General features: G+C 31.0%; 1 protein-coding gene across 3 annotated transcripts in view; it reads right to left on the bottom strand.

Annotated features, from left to right (window-relative positions):
• The window catches only part of LOC118179478 (proclotting enzyme-like), an 84794-nt gene that overhangs the window by 39393 nt on the left and 24108 nt on the right, over positions 1-21293 (bottom strand). Inside the window, exons 1-2 of one of the 3 annotated variants that reach the window (XM_035348664.2) lie at positions 15978-16195; positions 2435-2569 (exon numbers count right to left, since the gene is read on the bottom strand). In XM_035348664.2, the coding sequence (XP_035204555.1) occupies positions 2435-2525 (91 nt within the window). In that variant the 5' untranslated portion in view covers positions 2526-2569; positions 15978-16195. Of the gene's footprint in view, positions 1-2434; positions 2570-9849; positions 10002-15977; positions 16196-21293 lie in introns of those variants that run through there. The other 2 variants (XM_035348661.2, XM_035348653.2) reach the window with 2 other exon arrangements.

Raw genomic sequence — 21293 nt, 5'->3', positions numbered from 1 at the left:
ATTCAAATAGACTCATCCAGACGACGCTGAAGGAGAGATTGTACGACGATGACGTTATGAGACGCCCACAATGATGAAATTCCACGACGACGACAACTAAGAGAAAACTCAGCGAAGCCAAAAGTCAGTGAAATTCAAAACTCAGCGAAACTCAAAATTCAATGAAACTTAGAATTCTTTTTTTTTTCTCTCTGTTTATCTTTATTTTGCAGATCCCAGGTGACGATCTTATTTTCAGCATGCGAGGACGCATACCAACAGGATGAATAGTAATGTGTGGGATGTCATCTTTCACAACCGACAGATGGCGTTGCACGCTGCCTGATAGAACTTCGGGGCAAAAAAAAAAAAAAAAAAAAAAAAAAAAAAACCGCAGACGAAATCGCCATAACAGCAGAGCTAGGAGACGTAACGATGATACTTGCGGCGTTCAAGAGACGAAAAAATATTTTTTCTTCTTTCTTTCACAGTGACAGTTTTCTTATAAGTATTCATGTCCCTGTCGTCCATTTTCATGGTGTGTAGTAATTGTTAATGCTTCATTAAATATTCATGTTAAAATGTCAGTTGGACTAGCTTATACATCCCCTAGATATTAAATTCTTCAATCATAAACTATTTAAGTAAGTTTACAGAGTTCAAGAATAGTAAGTATCTCGCCTATATCGACTTTACAGAATCGTAAAATAATCAAAAGCATTCATGAAAATTCATTGCACATATTTTTATCACACACATAGAACTCCCAATAATGCTATATTTTCTTCAGGTCAAGTTACACTTTCCCTTTTTTTTTGTAACATAGTTCTTAATCTGAAACATAACCTGAATTTCAAATACACTGTTTCCACGCAGATTCGTATGCAATTTTGCAACATAAATGTGCTGTGCAATAGTAATGCAAAAGGTGAATGAAACGGAAAAAAAAAACTGTTTCAACAAAACATTTATAGCTCGGAAATGTTTCAGAGTTGTTCACGTAACTAAACTTGTTTAAATAAATGTTAATGTTTTATGTAATCAACTCTCGATGTCAATAACCTAATGTCTAAATTAGTGCTCAGGCTTCGAGACTGATTGCTGCTAATAAAACAGTTGAGGTCGGTGAACAATTAACTCTTGGAGACGGAAATACAAAAATTTTCTAGATAGCTAGATTACCAATATTGCATTTAGATTTAAATCTGATGTAGAAGATTCAACGACATTTTATAAAGGATGTTCGAAAACGTAACTACAGGCATAATGTTTTTTTTAATATTGATTTTAGAAAACTATAGAGTCTACAAAAGTCTAAACAAAGTTCCTTAGTTATAAATTTTTTTACAAATTTAATATCCTTTCCCAAGCCTTTTACTGATTTAAATTCAAACTTTGAGAACACGTTTAAATGACAAAATAAATGATATGAAGTTTCATGGCTAAGTGTTAGGGATTACCATAATTATATATATATATTCGCTGTATTATATCTTTGAACGCTCGGGTGGCCAGCCGCTTAAAAGAGTTATCATAAAAAAAGAAGTATATGATGATTTTAATGAGCCAAGCTAGTGTCATTTCATAAAAATATTTAATATTTCTAATAAGACACTTTATGATTTAAATAAAATCAATTAGATTAAAAAGCAGAAAAAATATTTTTAAGAACTGCATTTCTTGCTTTTCAGTTACATGGTTTATTACTCAGTAACAGAAGGATTAAATTTGAAAGTTAAATACTATTTTACGCCTAACTGAATGCCAACACGTTGGTCCATGGAGATAATAAATATTCTGAGGGAGTCCTAAACTGCAAAATTTTTTAGAAAAACTCTTGCACAATATTAATTGATATGTTTAACTTTTTCTTTACGACATACAAAAATATCTTCCTTTTAATTCTTTTTCAACAGGTAAATGTATATAAAATAATGTTAATTTTGGCATTTTGGGCGACTTTAGCTAAGCAACGGCCTATCTTAACAGACTAAATACTCTGACTTTTAAGCATTTTGTTTAGCATTTTATTAATTTGCATGTTTTTAATTTTATTTGTAAAGTATTCTGAGTCTATAGTGAACAAACTTTCTTTCTTGAGTATAAAAATTTGTCAGTAAATTAACTTTTAAAATTAAATTCGCATAATTCATGATTCAAATAGATTTCAGTTTGCTAAAAATGATAATTGAATTCAAATAAGAACAGGTACAAAAATGATTCTAATTTTAACTTCAAATGTAAAACAGAACGGCAAAGCTGTATAAGGGGGGGGACCCTCTCTTTCAAAGATTTCATTAATATTTCAGCTAAACTAGTTAAATTAAAAGAATAAAAATGCCGAGCTTTTCTCAAAAATACAGCATTCGTTTGAAATAAAAACAACCTCCCCGAAATGGTTTAGAAATGTCATTGAAAATATATGAAAAACGCAGCAAATAAAAAGATATCTTACTCTGACGCTTGCTTCTTGTAGCAAAAGAAGCTTCTAGATAGTACAGAAGAAGAGCAACATGAAACCATCGGATTTTCTTTAATAAATACATTCTTTTCTGCTTCAGGTATGTACAGCAATTAATATACAATATATCTGAAAGAGAATAAAAATATGAGCGCTAAGTCTAATCTAATAGAACAATTTTTTACATATCAAATATTTTTCGAAGGAATCAGTTTAATTATGAATCTTAATTAGTAATGTTACGTTATTTTGTTAATTCACGATTTCAAATTAATCTTAAATTAAAACGATTTAAGAATAATTAATAATTTAAGAAAAACGAATTACGTAATTAAATTATAATGATTTCAAATAAGTAGATACAAGCGCGAGTAAACTCTACTTATGAAATGGGAAATCCAATTATGCAGATGATAACAAGCATGATAACAACAGAAATTTTTATTCGATTTTAATACAACAGTTCAACAATTTCTTAAATTTTTAAAACAAAACAAAAAAAAATATTGTAAAGCCCGACATAAAACACTTCCTTCAGCAAATGAATTGCATACAGAAATCTGAACACGAGATTAAAAAAATCTGATGTGTACATTGTATGGAATAGTAAATTATACGCATTTTTTCTTGCATTTCATTTAAACGTATTAGACTGAATTAAATCTACTTCTCAACAGCACATAAACCACAGTAGAATAAATGCATTCTTTAAAATTAATTCCATTTGTTTACCATAGCGACATTCTGGCGCTAGGTTCACTTAACAGTATTATATTTCGTTCATATTATAACTCAGAATGCACAAAATTTACATCATTTAAAGAATTATCGAATCGTTGACATATGTTCTATTCAAATACTATAATAAAGCTAGAACGATGTATAAAAGAAATTAAGCAAACAAAACAAAAAAGAAACAGTTTTTCACAGGCGATTGAGTACTTCTCATTCAATTAATTCAGTTTTCACTTCGCGACAAGGCAAAAATACATAAAAACTCAAAATATCTGTATTAAAAATTACGAAGTAAATTAAATCTTAAACGCTTATTTCCTCGAAAAAATTCCAGAAAGGATTAAGCATGATTTAATTCGCAATAATAAATGAAGGCGTTATCTTTGTTCTTGCGAAGCTAAGTTTTTCTAGACTGGCAACAAATCCACTATCCTGTTGTTTCAAATGTAAACAAGCAATGGCCGCCATCAAAAAAATTATCAGGCTTAGCGGCACTTAAACAACTTTAAAATTGTTGATAATTCTAAAAATATTGCATACAGATTTACTAAAGGGCATAAAAACCTTAACCGGAAGACAAGAAATACATAATTCAATCATTTTTAAGGCAAAAAATGTACAATTTACAAACACATAAGAGTAAAGAAACTGAGATCAATGAGCCGGGTAACAGAGTGGATATATATATAAATATATTTATATACGTTTGGTGCGGCCGATTGCAAGCAAAATACGAGGTGCACATCTACATGTTATAGCAGTCCTTTATACAAAATTTCAACGTTCTGAGGCTACTCGTTTTTGAGTTATGCGAGATACGTACGTACGTACGTACATACATTTGTACAGACGCCACGAAAAATTCTCTTCAGAATTCATTTTAAAGCAGTTTTATAATTTTTTTTGAAGGAAAAGAGTATTTTACTCTGTCCTTACGTACAGATATTACGCAAAAACATCGTTAAATTGCATTCGATAGCGGTCAAAATGGATATTTTCGTTGATATATGCTGCCTGAAACTTTTCGTGATTACAATACTTCCTTCGTATAAGAAAGTATTTAGTATTCTATATATTTTTTAAACTGAGTGTTTTAACCTAGAAACCGATGTACTATACTTGAAACTTTATATCAACTTCTGCTTTTGCTTTATTATTTCAACACAAAATGATACCTAACCCTGATTTGTTTTCTTAGCGGCGTATGGTCTCTGCCACTCTTTCTCTGATTGTTCCTTTTTTATTTTTGTTTCATTTAGTCATTCTTTATTTTTTCTTTTTATCTTTTTTTTATCTTTTTTTTTTTTTTTTTTTTTTTTGGTTTGTTGCGGATGAATGTTGTTTTGTGACTTTTCTATTAACATTCAAAACAATAATTGATTCAGCTGCGCAAAGATTTTCCAGGTGTATGCATGTGTTGAAAAATGCTTTCAATCCACATGCCAATCGTGTTTGTATGTTTTGCACTTTTTTTCGATTCTGAAAGAATAAAAAAAAGAAAAAGTATATAATAATTTTAATGAATCCAGCTAGAGTAATTTCATAAAAATATTGAATATTTCTAAATAGGCATCTCATGATTTTTAATACGTGCTTATTTAAATCAATCACATTAAAAAGCCGAAAAAAATATTCTTAAGTGTGTTAATTGTTTTTAAATCGTTTAATTTATTACTCAATAACCTTCCAGATTAAATTTGAAAGTATTTTCTACTTTACTGAATGGCGACAAGCTGGAGCAATGTGTTGCTGTGGAAAATAAAATTATTAGTCCAAAGGGATTTGAATCCCGAAGGACTATTAGTTTCGTTTTGGCATTTTGCGTCGGACGGATAAATGTCGGTTCACTTTTCAAACTGTTGCCATAAAATGTTAGAGTCCTGCATTATATTTGAAGAAATTAAATAATGAAAATCTGCGTAAATGTATGTATATTTCTCACATTGTCATAAAATAACGGTACATAGAGTCATCGAATTTTGAATAACGTAATCCTCCAACGAATATGAGCATGTGGAAGACCAAATTTGAAATTTGTTTTATGATCGATTTCCTATTTTTTAAAACTGACGAATTTTTGATTAACAAACTCAAGGATTTCAAAGCGAGCAATGGCAACGTTGTGCAGAAAAAACATTTTTATCTCCAGCGCGTGAGTCTCTGTATCGGAAATTCTAAAGATATGCTCGTTTTAAAACTATTTTGCGATATTGCTGTTGCACTGGATCTTATGGTTTAAGTGCGAGGAACATGATATTTAATAAAGAAAGGTAACACACAAAATGTTAAAAAACGCCCCTTTGGACGTAATTTAAAATCTGAAACATTTCAGATTTTTTTTTTTTTTTTTTTTTTAATTTTATTTTCTACCTCTCTTAGAGAGCTGAGTTTTTAAATTAAAAGTTAAATATCTTACATTTTTCTGAATGGCAACTGTCTAGTGCGCTGGCGATGAATGATTTATTTCGAACAGTTTTGCCACTGCTCGCTTTCAAATCGTTGAGTTTGTTAATAAAATCATTGAAGTTTTACGAAACATGAAATAATTAATAAAGCAATTTCGAAATTGGAGTTTCTAGGTGCATAACTTCGGAGGGAGCAGGACCACGTTATTCAAAATTTGATGCTGTATGTATCGTCTTTTTTTACGGAACATACATACATGCAGATTCAAAATGCAGTAATCAAAATTTCAAGAGATTAGGATTCGAATTCAAATTGTAAAAATCTGAACATTAAAGATGTAAAGACAAGACTCAACATTAAGAAAAAAAATAAAAACGTTTTCTTAGAGTTATTACATCGAGTAAGCTGCCAGGTGAGTCAATTGAAGTAAATAAACTTATTATCAGATTCTTTTTGAAAGCTGAAATGAGAACTAAAATGTTGTATAAAACTAAAAAAAAATTTAATAATTATTCAATTCATTGCTTTTATTTGCTAAGAATCCGTTAAATTTTTTCAAATAAATAAACCATTTCTGCTAAAATAGCTGTTTAGAATCCAATTTTTTATGTATGTACACTCAGTTGCACATTTCCTTCTGCTTTCAAGTTGTTATTGCACCTAGAACAATAATATTCCTATTACATAGTATGAAATATTTGTCAAATAGCAATTTCTGAATTACTTCATGTTCGAAATATGCAACCTGAACATACACACATATACACCCGCCTACATTAGAGATACCCATCATAAAACACAAGAAAATTATCTCTCATGAAAATCATGTTTTGCTATCTTCTTTGCCATACCTTTCATGTTATGTACTACAGTAAGCCATCTTCAGAAACTTTAAAATGCTAAATTTTAAGTGGAGTCTTATGATTTTGTCTAACTTTATTAGACAAAATCATAAGACTCCTTTGAAAGTTCAATATTTATAAATTCTCGGTTGCGTCTGAAAACAAAATTAAAAAGTAGATGTCAAAAAAATCTACTTTTTAATTTTTTTTAAAATTTCAGCAGGAAAAAGAATTTAAAAAGTAGATGGTCATGCTATTATAAAACAATGATAATTATTTAGCAGTAAATCATCGGTAATTACAGTGGCTACAGTAATTATTTATTAGCTAATATAATTTTAAAACATTGAATGATGCAAAAGAATATGCGTAGAACAGAAACTTAATCATTAATTTAATCATCACGAGAAAGCGGTTCCTGCATCATAAACGTTATTATTTTTATTTATTTATTTATTTATTTATTTTTAAGAATAACTTTTACTACTGTATTTTAGCGAAAATTATTTAGTACTTTCCAGACATCGATGTTCTAAACCAACATTATTACTCTAAGACATATTATTATTTTTACTGTTGCCATTCTAGACTACATAAAGTTGTAGAAACTAAAGAAACTACATATCGTTTGTAGAGGTTACATGTATATGCGTACAGACGTCACAGAAAAATCTATTTTGAATCAATTTTAAATTCATTTTACAATCCATTTTGTAAAAAAATATTTCTTCCTTTTAACTTTAGGTACAGACGTCATGCAAAAAAAGATAGTTAAAATAGATTCATGAACGGTCAAAATGAATATTTCCGTTGAAATACGATACCCGATATTTTTAGTCCAAAGGGGCAATTTGCCTTGAAGGACTATTAATTTCGTTTTGGCATTTTGCGTTGAAAACTTTAAAAGGCTGTATCACTTTTCAGATTGTTGCCACCATATATTATCGCCCTGTCTTATATTTTAAAAAATTAAACAATGAAGAATCTGCATGAATGTATGTATGTTTCTCACATTGTGATAAAACAACGGTACCTAGAGCCATCAGAATTTGAATAACGTAATCTTCCACAAAATATGGGCATTTAAAAAAAAAAAAAAAAAAAAAAAAAAAAGCACACAACCTTTTCGTGTCCAGCGCGCGAGACTCTGTATCGGAAATTCTAAAGATATGCTCATTTTAAAATTAATTTGCGATATTGCTCTTGAACTGAATTTTATGCTTTGAGTACGCAGAACATGATATTTAATAAATAAAGGTAACACACAAAACGTCCAAAAAAAAAAAAAACCTTTTTAAAATCTGAAATCGTTCAGATTTTTTTGGGGGGTGTATTACAATACTTTGTTGAAGGAAATAAAAATACTGTTTAAAATTTCAAGAGATTCAAAAATTTAACATCATAGATGCCAAACAATAAAAATAAAAATATTGTGCTCCTAAAGGAACTTAAAAATATTGTTATATATTAATTATGAAGAAAATATTATCATTTATGTAACAGAAGTGCCATAAAAATACAACAGTTTTGTCTCATGGCATTAGATTGTTTCCCCCCTTCGTTTGTTTTAATATATTCATTTTTCTATTACAATAATTGCACATTTTTTGCACTTGAAAGTCCAGGTGGAAGTTATAAATAAAAAATAATTATACTTCATTAAAAAATAGGAAATGACAAATAATGATCTTTCATTCACATTTTTTTATGTTTTTTAATGTACAGAATAACAAACTTACAATTCCGAAAGTTACCAGTGCATCATTGGAAATTGAATTTATCGATGCTTTATCTTATCAAATCATTACACATGTTAATTTGCTCGAAGGATCGGTGAATGTAAGAAATTAGTCAGCTATATTATTAAGATGCTAAAAATATCATTCATTTAGTTTTGCGGTTCAAGTAATAGAATAAATAAATTCAGATTAAATAAAAATAATGCATTCTGTATGTAATATTTAATGTAAATCTTAATGTACATATTTATAGTGCTGAGCAATATAATTTTAATATTATACTTATTAAAATGACTTACACTAAATACGCATTTTAAAATTTAAAAAAAATCTTTTTAAACTCTCAGCAAAAAAAAGCAAATCGCATGTTTGTATTCCACTCGACAATTTCATGCAGCAAGTTTTGCATGAATTAGATGTAGGTGAATAACCATCTCCAAATTTAACCCTGTTCCTGAGAAAATTCGAAATCTGGAAAACCATAAAGAACTATTTCACATACATAAGCTGGTAAAAGCAAAAGAGAAGTGACAAATGTAGCACCCCCCCTGTTTTTTCCACTTACCGTGGCGAAAGATTCACGTGAATGGCGAGCTTCTGCGAAATAACGTGATGTGGTGTATCTGTAGGTCACGGTCATCAAACTTTATCGACTCAAGAACCCACAAAATTATTTTTCACCTTACTTTTTTGTGTGTTTGTTGTTGTTTTCCGAAAATTGCCACGATCCTCGAAGAAGTATATGTTAAAAAAAGCATTAAATATGTACGAACAATGTTATGCGCACTTTACGAAGAAAAATACGTACGCTTTTACGTAAGGGGAAACTGGCTCATTATCCAACACCCTTTTAGTTCGGGCGTCACTGTAGAGACAGGTATTTTTTTTTGGAAACAGGAAAGATGAAAAATTAGCAACACCTTCGGCGGGAATCGAAACACGGACCTCTCAATTACGCGCTGAGCGTGCAGACCACTACACCACGAAGGCTCGTTAAGAAGGCGAGAGAAATACCTTATACATACAGATATTTCATTATATAATTTTTTAAAAAATAATAGTACATCGCGATAACATTTGGTAAATGAAAGATAGAAAAGAAAATCTATCTTTCATTTACCAAATGTTATCGACCCTCAAAAAAAAAAAAAAAAAAAATGAAAGATAGAAATCAATAAAGAAAAATAAGAGAGAGACAACATACTATACATAATGAAAAATAAACATCATTGGAGATAAGAAATTGAGAACATTAAAGAACACTGAAGAGCAAGAAGAGGCATTAAAGAACAATATTTACAAAAGAATTTCAACAATCTATTGCTTTCAAACTCGTATAAAAAAGATTGTTAGAGCATACTGTTTGCCACTATTGAGAGTTTGATTATGTTACGGATTAAATTACATGCTTAGTGGATAAAAATAACTTCCAAATATTATGACATCATATGAATTTTGGGTCTTTCACTAAAATGAATTAAATGTTGGCTAGCTGAGAGAAATTTTAAACAAAAGCAGAATTACCTTTATCATTATTTTTTTACAAATCTCAGTGATGCATATGGCGATCATATGCAAATAAAATAATTTTGTCTGCAGAGAAAATCTAATAATCACAAATACTCATGCAACAGTACAAAATATTGTAAAATGTTTTCATTCTTAATCTGTTCATCAAAATAATTACCTTACAAAGCAGCATTTCTAATACAGTTAAACACCAAAACACCTACAGATACGAGCTTTAAAACATAGTCTAAAATCACACTGCTACGCCGATAAAACAAGCTGTCCTTTTTACACACTGAGTGCTAGGTTAGATATGAAATATATGCAGTTATTGCATTTTTATTCCATTTTGCACAAAATCGTCTAAGACCGGAAGTTGAAGTTCCGTACGGGAACTCTTGTTTCTTCTGCAGTATCAGCCGGATGTTTTACTCAACAACATATCAAGAATACAAGGGTTTTAAGTTGTGAGAGCTGGTGTTGTTTCTGATCTTTTAATGAACGAAATAATCTAATTTTTTCAGGACGAAAATTCAGATATTGTTTGTTTTCCTTTTCCTGTTCTTGAACGAATATATCAAAATCGAATTTCCAAAGACGTCTTGAGTAAATTTGGAAAGCCTTAAATTTATATTTTTAAATACATATATATAAGCCTTAAATATATATAATTAGTCCAAAGGGGCTTTGTCCCTGAAGGACTATTGTTTTCGTTTTGCGATTTTGCGTCGGACTCATAAACGTCGGTTCACTTTTCACACTGTTGCCACAAAATGTTAGAGTCCTGCATTATATTTGAAGAAATTAAATAATGAAAAATCTGCATAAATGATTGTCTATTTCTCGCATTGTGATAAAACAATGGTACATAGAGCCATCGAATTTTGAATGACGAAATCCTACTGCGAATATGGGCATCTGAAATCCCAAATTTGGAATTTGTTTTATTATAGATTTTATATTTTGTAAAACTTTAACGAATTTTTGATTTACAAACTCAATGCTTTAAAAGCGAGAAATGGCAACGTTATATATAAAAAAAAAATACTTTTATCTCCAGCTCGCGAGACTGTGTATATCGGAAATTCTAAAGATATGCTTAATTTAACATTATTTTGCGATATTGCTCTTGAACTGAATTTTATGGTTTAAGTGCAAAGAACATGATATTTAATAAATAAAGGTAACACTCAAAACGTTAAAAAAACGCCCCTTTGGACGTAATTTAAAATCTGAAACATTTCAGATTTTTTTTTTTTTTTTTTTTTATTTTTTTATTTTTTATAATACATATTATCATATTTTAACCTTTAACTAGTGAAATAAAAATGCGGAACTTTTTCCTTTTTAAATCTTGCGTCTGCAAAGGTAATAATAATAACGATCAAATAATTGTTGCCTAATGATATATTTTAGACTACACAAATACACTTTTATTCGTTTATTTCAATTTAGATATTTGAAACAAACGAATAAAAAATGGAAATCGTTTGGAATTTGGAATTTGAATAAAAATGGAATCGTTTGGAATTTGGAAATTCAACTTGGATATTTGAAAAAAAAAAAAAAAGTACATACGTACATTTAATACATGACATGTGTGATGTTCAAATCCTTAATATTTTAAAATTCTAGTCGTTCGCGTGGCTAGATGCATATATATATATAGAGAGAGAGTGTGTTCAAACATTTTTGTAACGGTTTTGCAAAGATTTATATATAAGCAAAGCTTAGAATTTATTTTCTAATATGTTCAATATAAAAGCCCTTTTGTTAAACTATCATATTACATCTTGATTTCCGAGATAAATGCCCTTTTCTTAAAACATCAAGGTTGATTTTATTTTACTCCTCCTTCACAATCTTTATTTTACTCCTCCTTCACAATGTTTTGGGATGCCGCTTATAAACAACTTGTTTTAAAAGTCCAAGTAGGAGACAAATCAGGGGACTTTGGTAGGATGCGTTTAAAGAGGATAGCTTCAATTGCGGTTTCATTTCTTATTTGCCTTGGAACCTTATCCCGATGGAACTTAACAAAGTGAAGATTGTTTGCATAAAGAGATGGAATTTCTTCTTTAAAAATAGCTGTTAAAACATATTTCTGATAGTAATCCGAATTAATTTTGATATTTTTTTTAACTTTCCGTATTTTAATTTTCTGTTATAAGAAAACCGAGTCATAAGCTTAAAAACCTTTAGAAAAACTTTCGTTGCTTTCTCTGAATCACCATATTAAATCTTTTTCTCGCTTTTTCAGCAGTAAATCGATATTTTCTATTACAGTCAGAGGGTATATCAGAGCTTCATCAATTGTAACTATATATTTATATTTTTCACTCGCCAAATGATAGCAATCTGCACATAGTCTTACGCCGAGAAACATGTTTCGGCGTTAGGCAATGAACATCATGTTTTTTTTTTTTTTTTTTTTTATTTTGATAGGCTTTAAATCAGATTTTACAATTTTTTCACAGTTCCTATAGAGATAGTTAAAGATTCTTCAAACGCTGTTTGGGAGGCTGGATTTTCCTTTAAAATATGAGATGCGACTTGAGATTTAATAAGAGCCGTACGTATCTTTTGTTGGGTATGTATTTTTTGCGTTTTTTTCCAGTGATATTTTTGTCTTTTCATTATTAATTATGTAACTTATTTTACGCGTAGAAACATTAAAACCATGCTTTTTTTTTTTTTTTCAATAATTGAATAAGAGTATTTCTGTTCGGAAAGCGCAAAAATATAGCCTTCGATCCATTGTTTATTTTTCGGCGACATTTTAAGGAAAAGAATATTTTTAAGGCTGCAGACGATAAGTAAACCTTATTCCAATTTGATGCTAGTCGCGTTTGTATTTTAAAATTAAATTTAAATTCAATTATTAAAAATAACGAAAAGATATATGATAATACAAAAATAATAATAGAAAATAAAATAAAAAGGTTTCAGATTTTAACGGCCGCCCACAAGGATTTGTTTAAGTTTTCTACTCTCTCGCTGAACTCACAATCTACCAGTCTGCTGTTTCACTCACTCCTGCTAAAATACATATTTTTCTTTGGCTTTTTAGCTTTATTATTTCTTCGACTCACACTATATGCAGTTCAACGAGAAAACTGCTAAACTTTTAAAAACTGCAAAGCAGCATAGTATGTTTATAATTCCCAGTGCAGTGTTATGTGTTGTCATAAGGGTATTTTTCTATTTTTTGTCTTTTCTCAGTTTATCATATCAATATTCAATTTTCTTAATAAGTTGGCTCACATTTTTTTATTATTATTATTATTTTATATGTGAACTTTATTTATTACATTCTTCGCACTATTATTATACCACATAAAATTCAATTCTACAGCAAAATCAGAAACTATTTAAAGAGAGCGTATCTTTAGAATTCCCGATACAGTGTTAAAGGTTGCCATGCATATTTTTATATTCGCTATATTATGTCGTTAAAACCTATCCGCTGTGTGGCGGCCAACTGCTTAAAATGAATTTCATAAAAAAGATTGGGGAAAGGCCAAGATTCAGTCGACCACATATAAGTGGTAGACTTAGGGCGCAGCACGGACCACCTTGCAAATGAAATTTGCCCTATGTCCATATATGAGCTGCGCCGGTTCAAAACGCCAAACAAGGACATCCAGGGGCCCAGCCGCGTCGTAAAAGGAAGCAAAATAAACAAACTTTAAATTTTCACTAATTAAGCACCGGGAAACCAAGCCGCGAACCCGAGTAACAAAAAAGGTTTAGAAAAAACAAACCAAGGAAACACAAGAAATACGTTCAGCTAGCGTTTTATTATATGGCTGCTGAATAATTTTCATAACGCAAAAAGAAAGAAGAGAAACATAAAATAATCGAAACTAATCAGAATGGTGCATTATAAACCAAAATAAAATAATAAAAAAAAAGTTATAAATAGTTAACACAGTCACACATACACAAACACCATATCACACAATGCCAATGGCCTCCTTCTTATTGTTAATTATCTTCATGATTTCTTTTGCAATTCTTCTTGCATTAAAGAGGCTCTTCTCCATTAGGGCCGCATTTGCTCCATTTGTATGCCTAGTAAGTTCACGTTCTGTAGTAAAATGTACATTATCTCCAACCATTTTGCATACCCGACATAGATCACTATATTGAATATGAAACTTTTTTAAATATGAGGGGCATCTCCCGTGACCTGTAATCAACTGGTTCAAGTCAATGTCACATATAACACTCATCTTTTTTAGGCACAAATATTTTCAAAAATGATGTGTTTCTCTCAGAGATTTCCCAATGTGATCTCCATTTCTCGATAAACACTTCATGATATTGACACTCTTTTCCCTGGAGGCTTGAATATCGATAATTTTGATGTCTTTGCTTATTTTTGCCTCCCTTGCCAACACATCAGCCCTCTCCGACTTTTTTATAATTTGAATATTTAGGTTCTGTTGTTTGGGGTCGGAGAGAGCCTGAAGTACTGACATGCATTCAGAATGTATTGTAATAACATGCGATTCATTCAAATTTCTCACAAACCACTCCAGAGCATTTTGTATGGCTTATCAGTTCAGTTTGATACACCGAATTGTATTTTTCCAATTTAAAATTCTTATGTCCAGTTTCTAATCCAGGATAGTATACAACAAAAGCCAGTCCTATTTTCTCCTCCAACCCCGAACCGCCAGTATAAACATCGATATCATTCAAATCAGGTATAAGTTTGTTAAAACTTATTGATCCTTTCTCTCTTAGATGTAAAAGATGATAATTAAAAGTCTAAAAACCAGTATTAAAAACAAAATCATCTGTATAAGGATAAAAGTCAGTCTTACTCGATCTTAATAAAAAATCATAGGACAACGAGAGGGGCAGAATGTCCGCTAAAATGTAGAAGAGAAGATCGAAAGAGTATTTTCTGAAATTTCTGAAATTTTTGAAAAATGGCGTCTGAACAGAAAGTTGAAGCTTAATATAGCCAAAACTAAGGTATTATTCTTTGCAAAGGGAGGTAAACAGACCATATATCCAAAGCTGCGATATAAAGGTGAGAGAGTAAAATTGGAAAAAGACTTAAAATGCCTGGGCGTTATTTTGATGAAAAATTATCATATAATGAACATTTTGATATAATTCATGAAAAGACCGATTCTATCTTGCAGTATTATAAGAGATCGTTTTCCGGCATGATTCTGACTACTAAGAATACTACAATGAAACAGATTTATGAATGTGTTATAGTCCCCACGATAATGAATGGAGTTGGAGCATGGGGCGTCAGGGCGGCGGAGCTGCTAAGGATAATAAATTGAACTATATCCAGAGAGGTTAAGTGCTGACAATTACACGGCTTTTCAGAACAGCTCCAACGGAGATCGGAAAATATAAGTTGTAACGAATTATGGTCTACCACATTTAACTCGAGCGCCACTGTAGAGACACTGGAAACGGGAAAAACCAGCTATGCTCTCGCCGGGATTCGAACCACGGATCTTCCATTTGCTAGCTTGATGTGCTACCACTTACATCACGAGTACACACGGAGGGCTATAATAATATTTTGTAAACTACTGTTAGAGAGTTCCATTTTCAATATAATTACAATACAATACATTAATTTCAATAATTTAGCAAATTAAATTAATTCCAAACTTTACAAGCTTAGCTTAATTTTATTAATATTTAAGCTAAAATTATTATATTTTTTCACCTATTTCGATACTATGACTTTTACGTAAATTGCTTGTAAAGTGTAATTTCCTTTTTTAAAGCACTTAGTTTTATAACTGTTACGTAAATTGCTTACACTGAAAGAAATTTTTAATTTTTAAAACATAGAATTATATATTAAACTATATTTACAGTATTCAGCTCATACGTGTATTTGCAGGTTTTCAGTTACCTTGCTCTTCTCTCCTTCACCCCTCCCTCCCAAGAAACTATATGTAAGTACGCTGTTGTGATTATCTAAATCTTTAGAAAATAAATTAATTTTTGAAACCTCTAAAAATTGTTTTTTGTATAAGGAAATAATTCAATTTAACTAATTTTAAAAAATAAAGTGAGCGATGAATGAACGAGTAATATATATGTATTTCATTTGCATCAAAAACAATCAAACTAGTTTTTTGGATAAATTTAAACGTTTTAATGAATACACCTAAAAGGGTTACTAAAATTTCCTTCACTTTTCCATCTTTAAATTTAATAGCGCGGAAACAATAGCATTAACACATTGTTATATCACATGAAGCAAGGAAAAAGAGCAAACGAACTCACAAATCCAAAATAAAAATTAACGTTACATACCCTTCTTCAATTAGAAATAAAAAAAATCCCCGAAAACAACATCGATATCTATCAGCTGATAGAGATGTTAAAATTCAAGAGCACATCCTTCGAATAACTATTCCATTAGCGGCGACGGTAATCCAGTGCAACTTATGCTCCATTGCAATTGACTAGTTCTACTGCATTCTGCTGTTATGTTTGGTTTACGAAAGGCAGCACAATGTACGTCACGTGCAGCATTTATTGCATCTGTTTCGGGAGACAAGGCCATGCATCAACCACCTCTGGGGCTCAAAAAGGTTAGGGGGAATTAAAAGTCTGAGGAGACAGAAATACAAAGAAATTTTATAATGACCACGCAAGGTCGTTCAGAAACGGGTTTTACCGAAACAAAACTTTCTCGCAATGACGAATGTTTCTAACTCTCAAGACAGCTTGATGGCTCAGATAATGATGCATCAGATAAAAACAATTTTTAAACGTAATTGTCAAAGAGCTGACCTTTCGGAATTTTGCTTGCAAGGAGAGATTTTCCATTGACTCAGAGTACTATTATTTACGAGAAACTACTTAAGAATTTATGTAAGAGTTTTTCAAATACACTTATGACGCCACTCTTTACCATAAGTGAGGTGAAATTTTTATTACGCCTTGCTTTTTATTCATTAAATTGATAAAAACACGACAAAATACTGGATGTAGCTTACGAAAAATGATTCATATACGTACACCGCGTTCACAAAAATCCAGTTTTTTATTTTCGCAGCTGTTGGTTGTAGACATATACTTCCAGCTACAAAAAATTATTAAATTCACGTTTAGCATTTTTAAATTTGAAGAGATTAATTTAATAAAAATTACGAAATCTAATTTTTTATACTCTTCACCAATCCTCATATTTATCTTCACGAAAAGGTTGTACTTATTATAAACAAATTAACACAAACGGTTTGACTTCCGCACGAAAAAAATTGACCGAGATATTTAATTAAACACTTTGTGACATTTTAAGTCATTTTCAATTTGCATTGGGAGTCAGTTAATTTTTCATAACCTAATAATCATATAAAAAATTCATTAAACTACAAATATGTATCACTTTTAATCAATGCAAATATTACGAGTTGGCTACGTGCCAATATTGAAGCCCGACAGTGTTTTCTAAAAAACGAATTCAAGATTCTGTAAATAACATCTCTATTAAGAAAAAAAAAAAAAAAAAAAAAAACACATAATTTGATATTTTATTTTAATTATGTACAAAACGTACAAATACAAACATTTCGCACTTCAATTTGTGTAAAGCCCCTGAATATGAGCTCTGACTTTCAGGATATCAAATAACTCGGTTAGTAGTTGTTGTATGGGAATTACATTTTTTGTGTTTTGTTTTTTAAAACGAGAGCAAATATTTCCTAAACATGAGCATAGGAAACGGACAAAAAAGTTTAAGTTATGTTTTATAAATAATTAATATTATTATTAGTCCAAAGGGGCAATTTGCTCTGAAGGACAATTAGTTTCGTTTTGACATTTTGCGTTGAAAACTATAAACGGCGAATCACTTTTCAAATTGTTGCCATCAAATATTATCGCCCTGTATTATATTTAAAGGATTAAATAATGAAAAATCTGCATGAATGTATGTATTTTTCTCGCATTGTGATAAAACCTAGAGCCATCAAAATTTACCTAGAGCCATTGAAATCTACCTAGAGCCATCAAAATCTACGTACGTAGAGCCATCAAAATTTGAATAATACAGAATATGGTCACATGGAAGCCCTAATTTGAATTTGAAATTTGTTTTATTATCGATTTCATATTTTGTAACACTTCAACGAATTTTTGATTAAAAAACTAAGCGATTTTAAAGCGAGTAATGGCAACACTGTACGAAAAAAAAAAACATTTTTTATCTCCAGCGCGCGAGATTCTGTATCGGAAATTCTAAAGATATACTCATTTTAAAATTATTTTGCGATACTGCTGTTGAACTGAATTTTATGTTTGAGCACGTAGAATATGATATTTAATAAATAAAGGTAACACACAAAACGATGAAAAAAATGCCCCTTTGGGACGTAATTTAAAATCTGGAATTGAGATCTTTTCCAAATACCAAAACACGAATGTTTACATCGACTGGAATTATATATCTCTAACAAACTGTTCCGAAAATAAAGTCCAGGGAAAGAAGGCCATTTGTGAACACGGTGTAAAGTTTGATTTTTTCTAATATACTCACACACAGCGCCAAATTAAAGAGCGAACAACATGGAAGCCCTTTCGAGGCCCCGAATCTGTTAAAAGTTACTTTAAATAAGACGTTTTAATAGTTCTAACCATAGTTTTAAAAGGTGGTAGATTTATGCTCTGCTTGAACCTCGAAAATGCCTTTCTGGCATGGCTTATGTGAATACCGTAGGTAAATTAGAATGAAAATAAATTAAGCAACGAGTAAAACATATAGAGCTCATGCACATTATGTATTGCACGTATTCCATGCAGATTTATGCTGGATCCAAACAAACGTACGTAAGCGACACTTTTATTTTGTGATGAACAGTCTGGGATTGCACACACTAGGTCTATTTCTAATAAGCAAGTCCTACTCGAAAGGGTAAAAGTGATTATAGCGCCTTTTAAAAAAGAATTTAGAAGAGAGAATCTAGCCTTATGATGAAGAAAAGGGTAGAGTTTGGAAATCAGTCATTCTTAAAATGAGCGTAGATTTTTCTTTCGACGTCATATAACTATGCGATATATTTAGGTATTATCAAGATGATTTAAATAATGTAAAAATAAAGAAGAGATTTGAAAATGTTTAAAAGAAGCGAAAGTAATATTAGCAGTGCATTTTCAAACTTTGTAATATTTAAACCTTCTCGTCAACTTTGTAACGCACATGTTCAAATTCTAGTTCTCAGCTCAAACTTCATTCTCCTCATAGCCAGGCGCGAATGGGCTTACCAGGAATTCGGGAAATTTCAGGAGGTCCTAGTGGGTATAGGGTCCGCCTTGTCATCTGAAATCGATAATTTAAAAATGGATGAAACGTCTTGATGAAAAGTGCTTTTTTCCAGTTATGAACTGAATTTTATTATAATATCGTCTTTATAAGGTTGCGGACACTTTTATGCGAGGAAATGTGGGCGTACGGCGATTCACTTGTATAAACGTATAGACACTTTTATGGTGGAGATTTCGCCAAGACAGAAAAATGACCAGAAAGCCAGACTGAAATATTTGCCACGTAAACTTGTAAATAAACATGAGAGTATTCCTAACACATGGCAACTCTTTGAAATGAGGTTGTAGAGTCATTAGGTTATTTCGCAGCAGGAGAGATGAAAAATGAACAGTGCTCTAGTCGGGACTCGAACTAAGAACCTCTCGAATACGCGTCGAGCGTTTGAGTGACATCTGTACATTCGGATTAGAATGAAGGACTCTTTGTCTTCCGAAACGGAGTGTGAAATAGATTAAAGTGGATTCAGAAGAGATTTTTTCTTAACGTCTGTACGTATGTATGTATTTCGCATCCCTCAAAAACGAGTGGCCGTAGAACTTTGAAATTTGTATATGGGATTGCTATGACTTGCAATTGTGCACCAACCATTTTCAATGCAATCGGCCGCCCCAAGCAATATATATATATATCCCCAGCCTGTTACCTGGCTCGGTGAGCTCAGTATTTTTCTTCTTATACGTTGGTAAATACTGCATAATTTGCTTTAAAAGCGGTTGAATTATGCTATTATTGTGCTTCGCTTAAGGGGTTTATGCCCTTACTTAATCAGCATGCAATAGTTGTAGAATGATCAACAATTTAAAAATTTAAGTAGCGCTAGGGCTGCGCTATTTTCTCCCGTACGCCACACAAAGCTGAAAAACCACACAAAATCACAAAATATTTAAAAACAACATATCTTCAGAATTTTCGACACACAGTCTCGCGCTCTAGAGATGAAAATGTTTTATTCCGACCAATGTTGTTGCTGTTGGTTTTCAAATCATTGAGTTGGTTAATCAAAATTTCATTAAAGTTTTGCAAAATAGAGAAAAATAATAATAATAAAAAAAGAAAATCTAACAACTTTCATATTTTATATTACACCCAAAAGGACGTTTTCTTCAACGTTTTGTATGTTACCCTTATTAAATAAGATTACTCGCACTTAAACCACATAAAATTCAATTCAACAGCAAGATCACAAAATATTTAAAAACAACATATCTTTAGGATTTCCGATACACAATCTCGAGCGCTGGAGATAATTTTTTTTTTTCGTACAGTGCTGCCATTGCTCGCTTTGAAATCGTTGAGTTTGTTAATCAAAAATTCGTTTACGTTTAACAAAATTTTAAATAGATAATAAAACAAATTCGAAATTGAAAAGTCAGGCTTCCAAGTGCCCATATTCGATTGAAGGACTACGCTATTCAAAATTTGATGGCCTCCAGGTACCGTTGTTTTTTCGCAATGCGAGAAATTCATTCATGCAGATTCTTCATTATTTACTTTTTTTAAACATAATACATGGCGATAATATTTGGTGGCAACAGTTTGAAAAGTGAATCAACGCAGAAAGTGAAATGATGCAAAATGCCGTTTCGAGACTAATAGGGCTCTTTGGGTCTAACGCCTTTTTGTGCTAAAAATTATATAACTTCATTCTAAGAAAATAATAATGCTTTTAATTAACCAGATCATGAATTATATGTATTCTTACTGTTTAAATCAATTCTATTCAAAAGTAAGTAACGAATTATTGTTTTCAAATAACTTCAATTGTTAAATCACAAGACACAGATTCAATTGGAAAAATAAACATCTTGCATTTTGCCGAATGGCAACAGACTCGAATCAACAGTGAAACGATGCGTTTATAGTGATTCGACGCAAAATCCCATTTCGAAATTAATAGCCTCTTTTGGGGGTAGTAATATAAAAAATAAATAAGAACGGAATTTTGAAATAATACTACTAGAATTCTGTATGAGCTCTAGTATTCCGACAATATTGCTGTACTCTTTAAAACGTTATTCTAGGACAAAGAAGTAGATTATTACTAACTAGGCAGCCAAAATTGCACTAAAGACATTCTGGTGTACCTTGATGAATTTGTCTTCTCGTGGTTCAGTCCGGACAACTTTTTTATCGAGGTTAATTTTTGCAACGGCAAAGGCGCAAAAGGATGCATAAGCTTTACAGCTTTCAAAATTAAGGAAGGAGACTGTCATTTGTGAATTCCGCAATGATCCAAATTCTACTATTTTTCAACAACTTTAAATGCGAAGTAATATTTCATACTACGTTCAAGAAAAACA

The sequence above is a fragment of the Stegodyphus dumicola genome, chromosome 7 (genome assembly GCF_044657685.1).
Source record: "Stegodyphus dumicola isolate Sdum_Otavi_A_Nest chromosome 7, ASM4465768v1".
NCBI lineage: Eukaryota > Metazoa > Arthropoda > Arachnida > Araneae > Eresidae > Stegodyphus > Stegodyphus dumicola.
The sequence above is the reverse complement of the archived record's forward strand: the minus strand, read 5'-3'. Positions and strand labels throughout refer to the sequence as shown.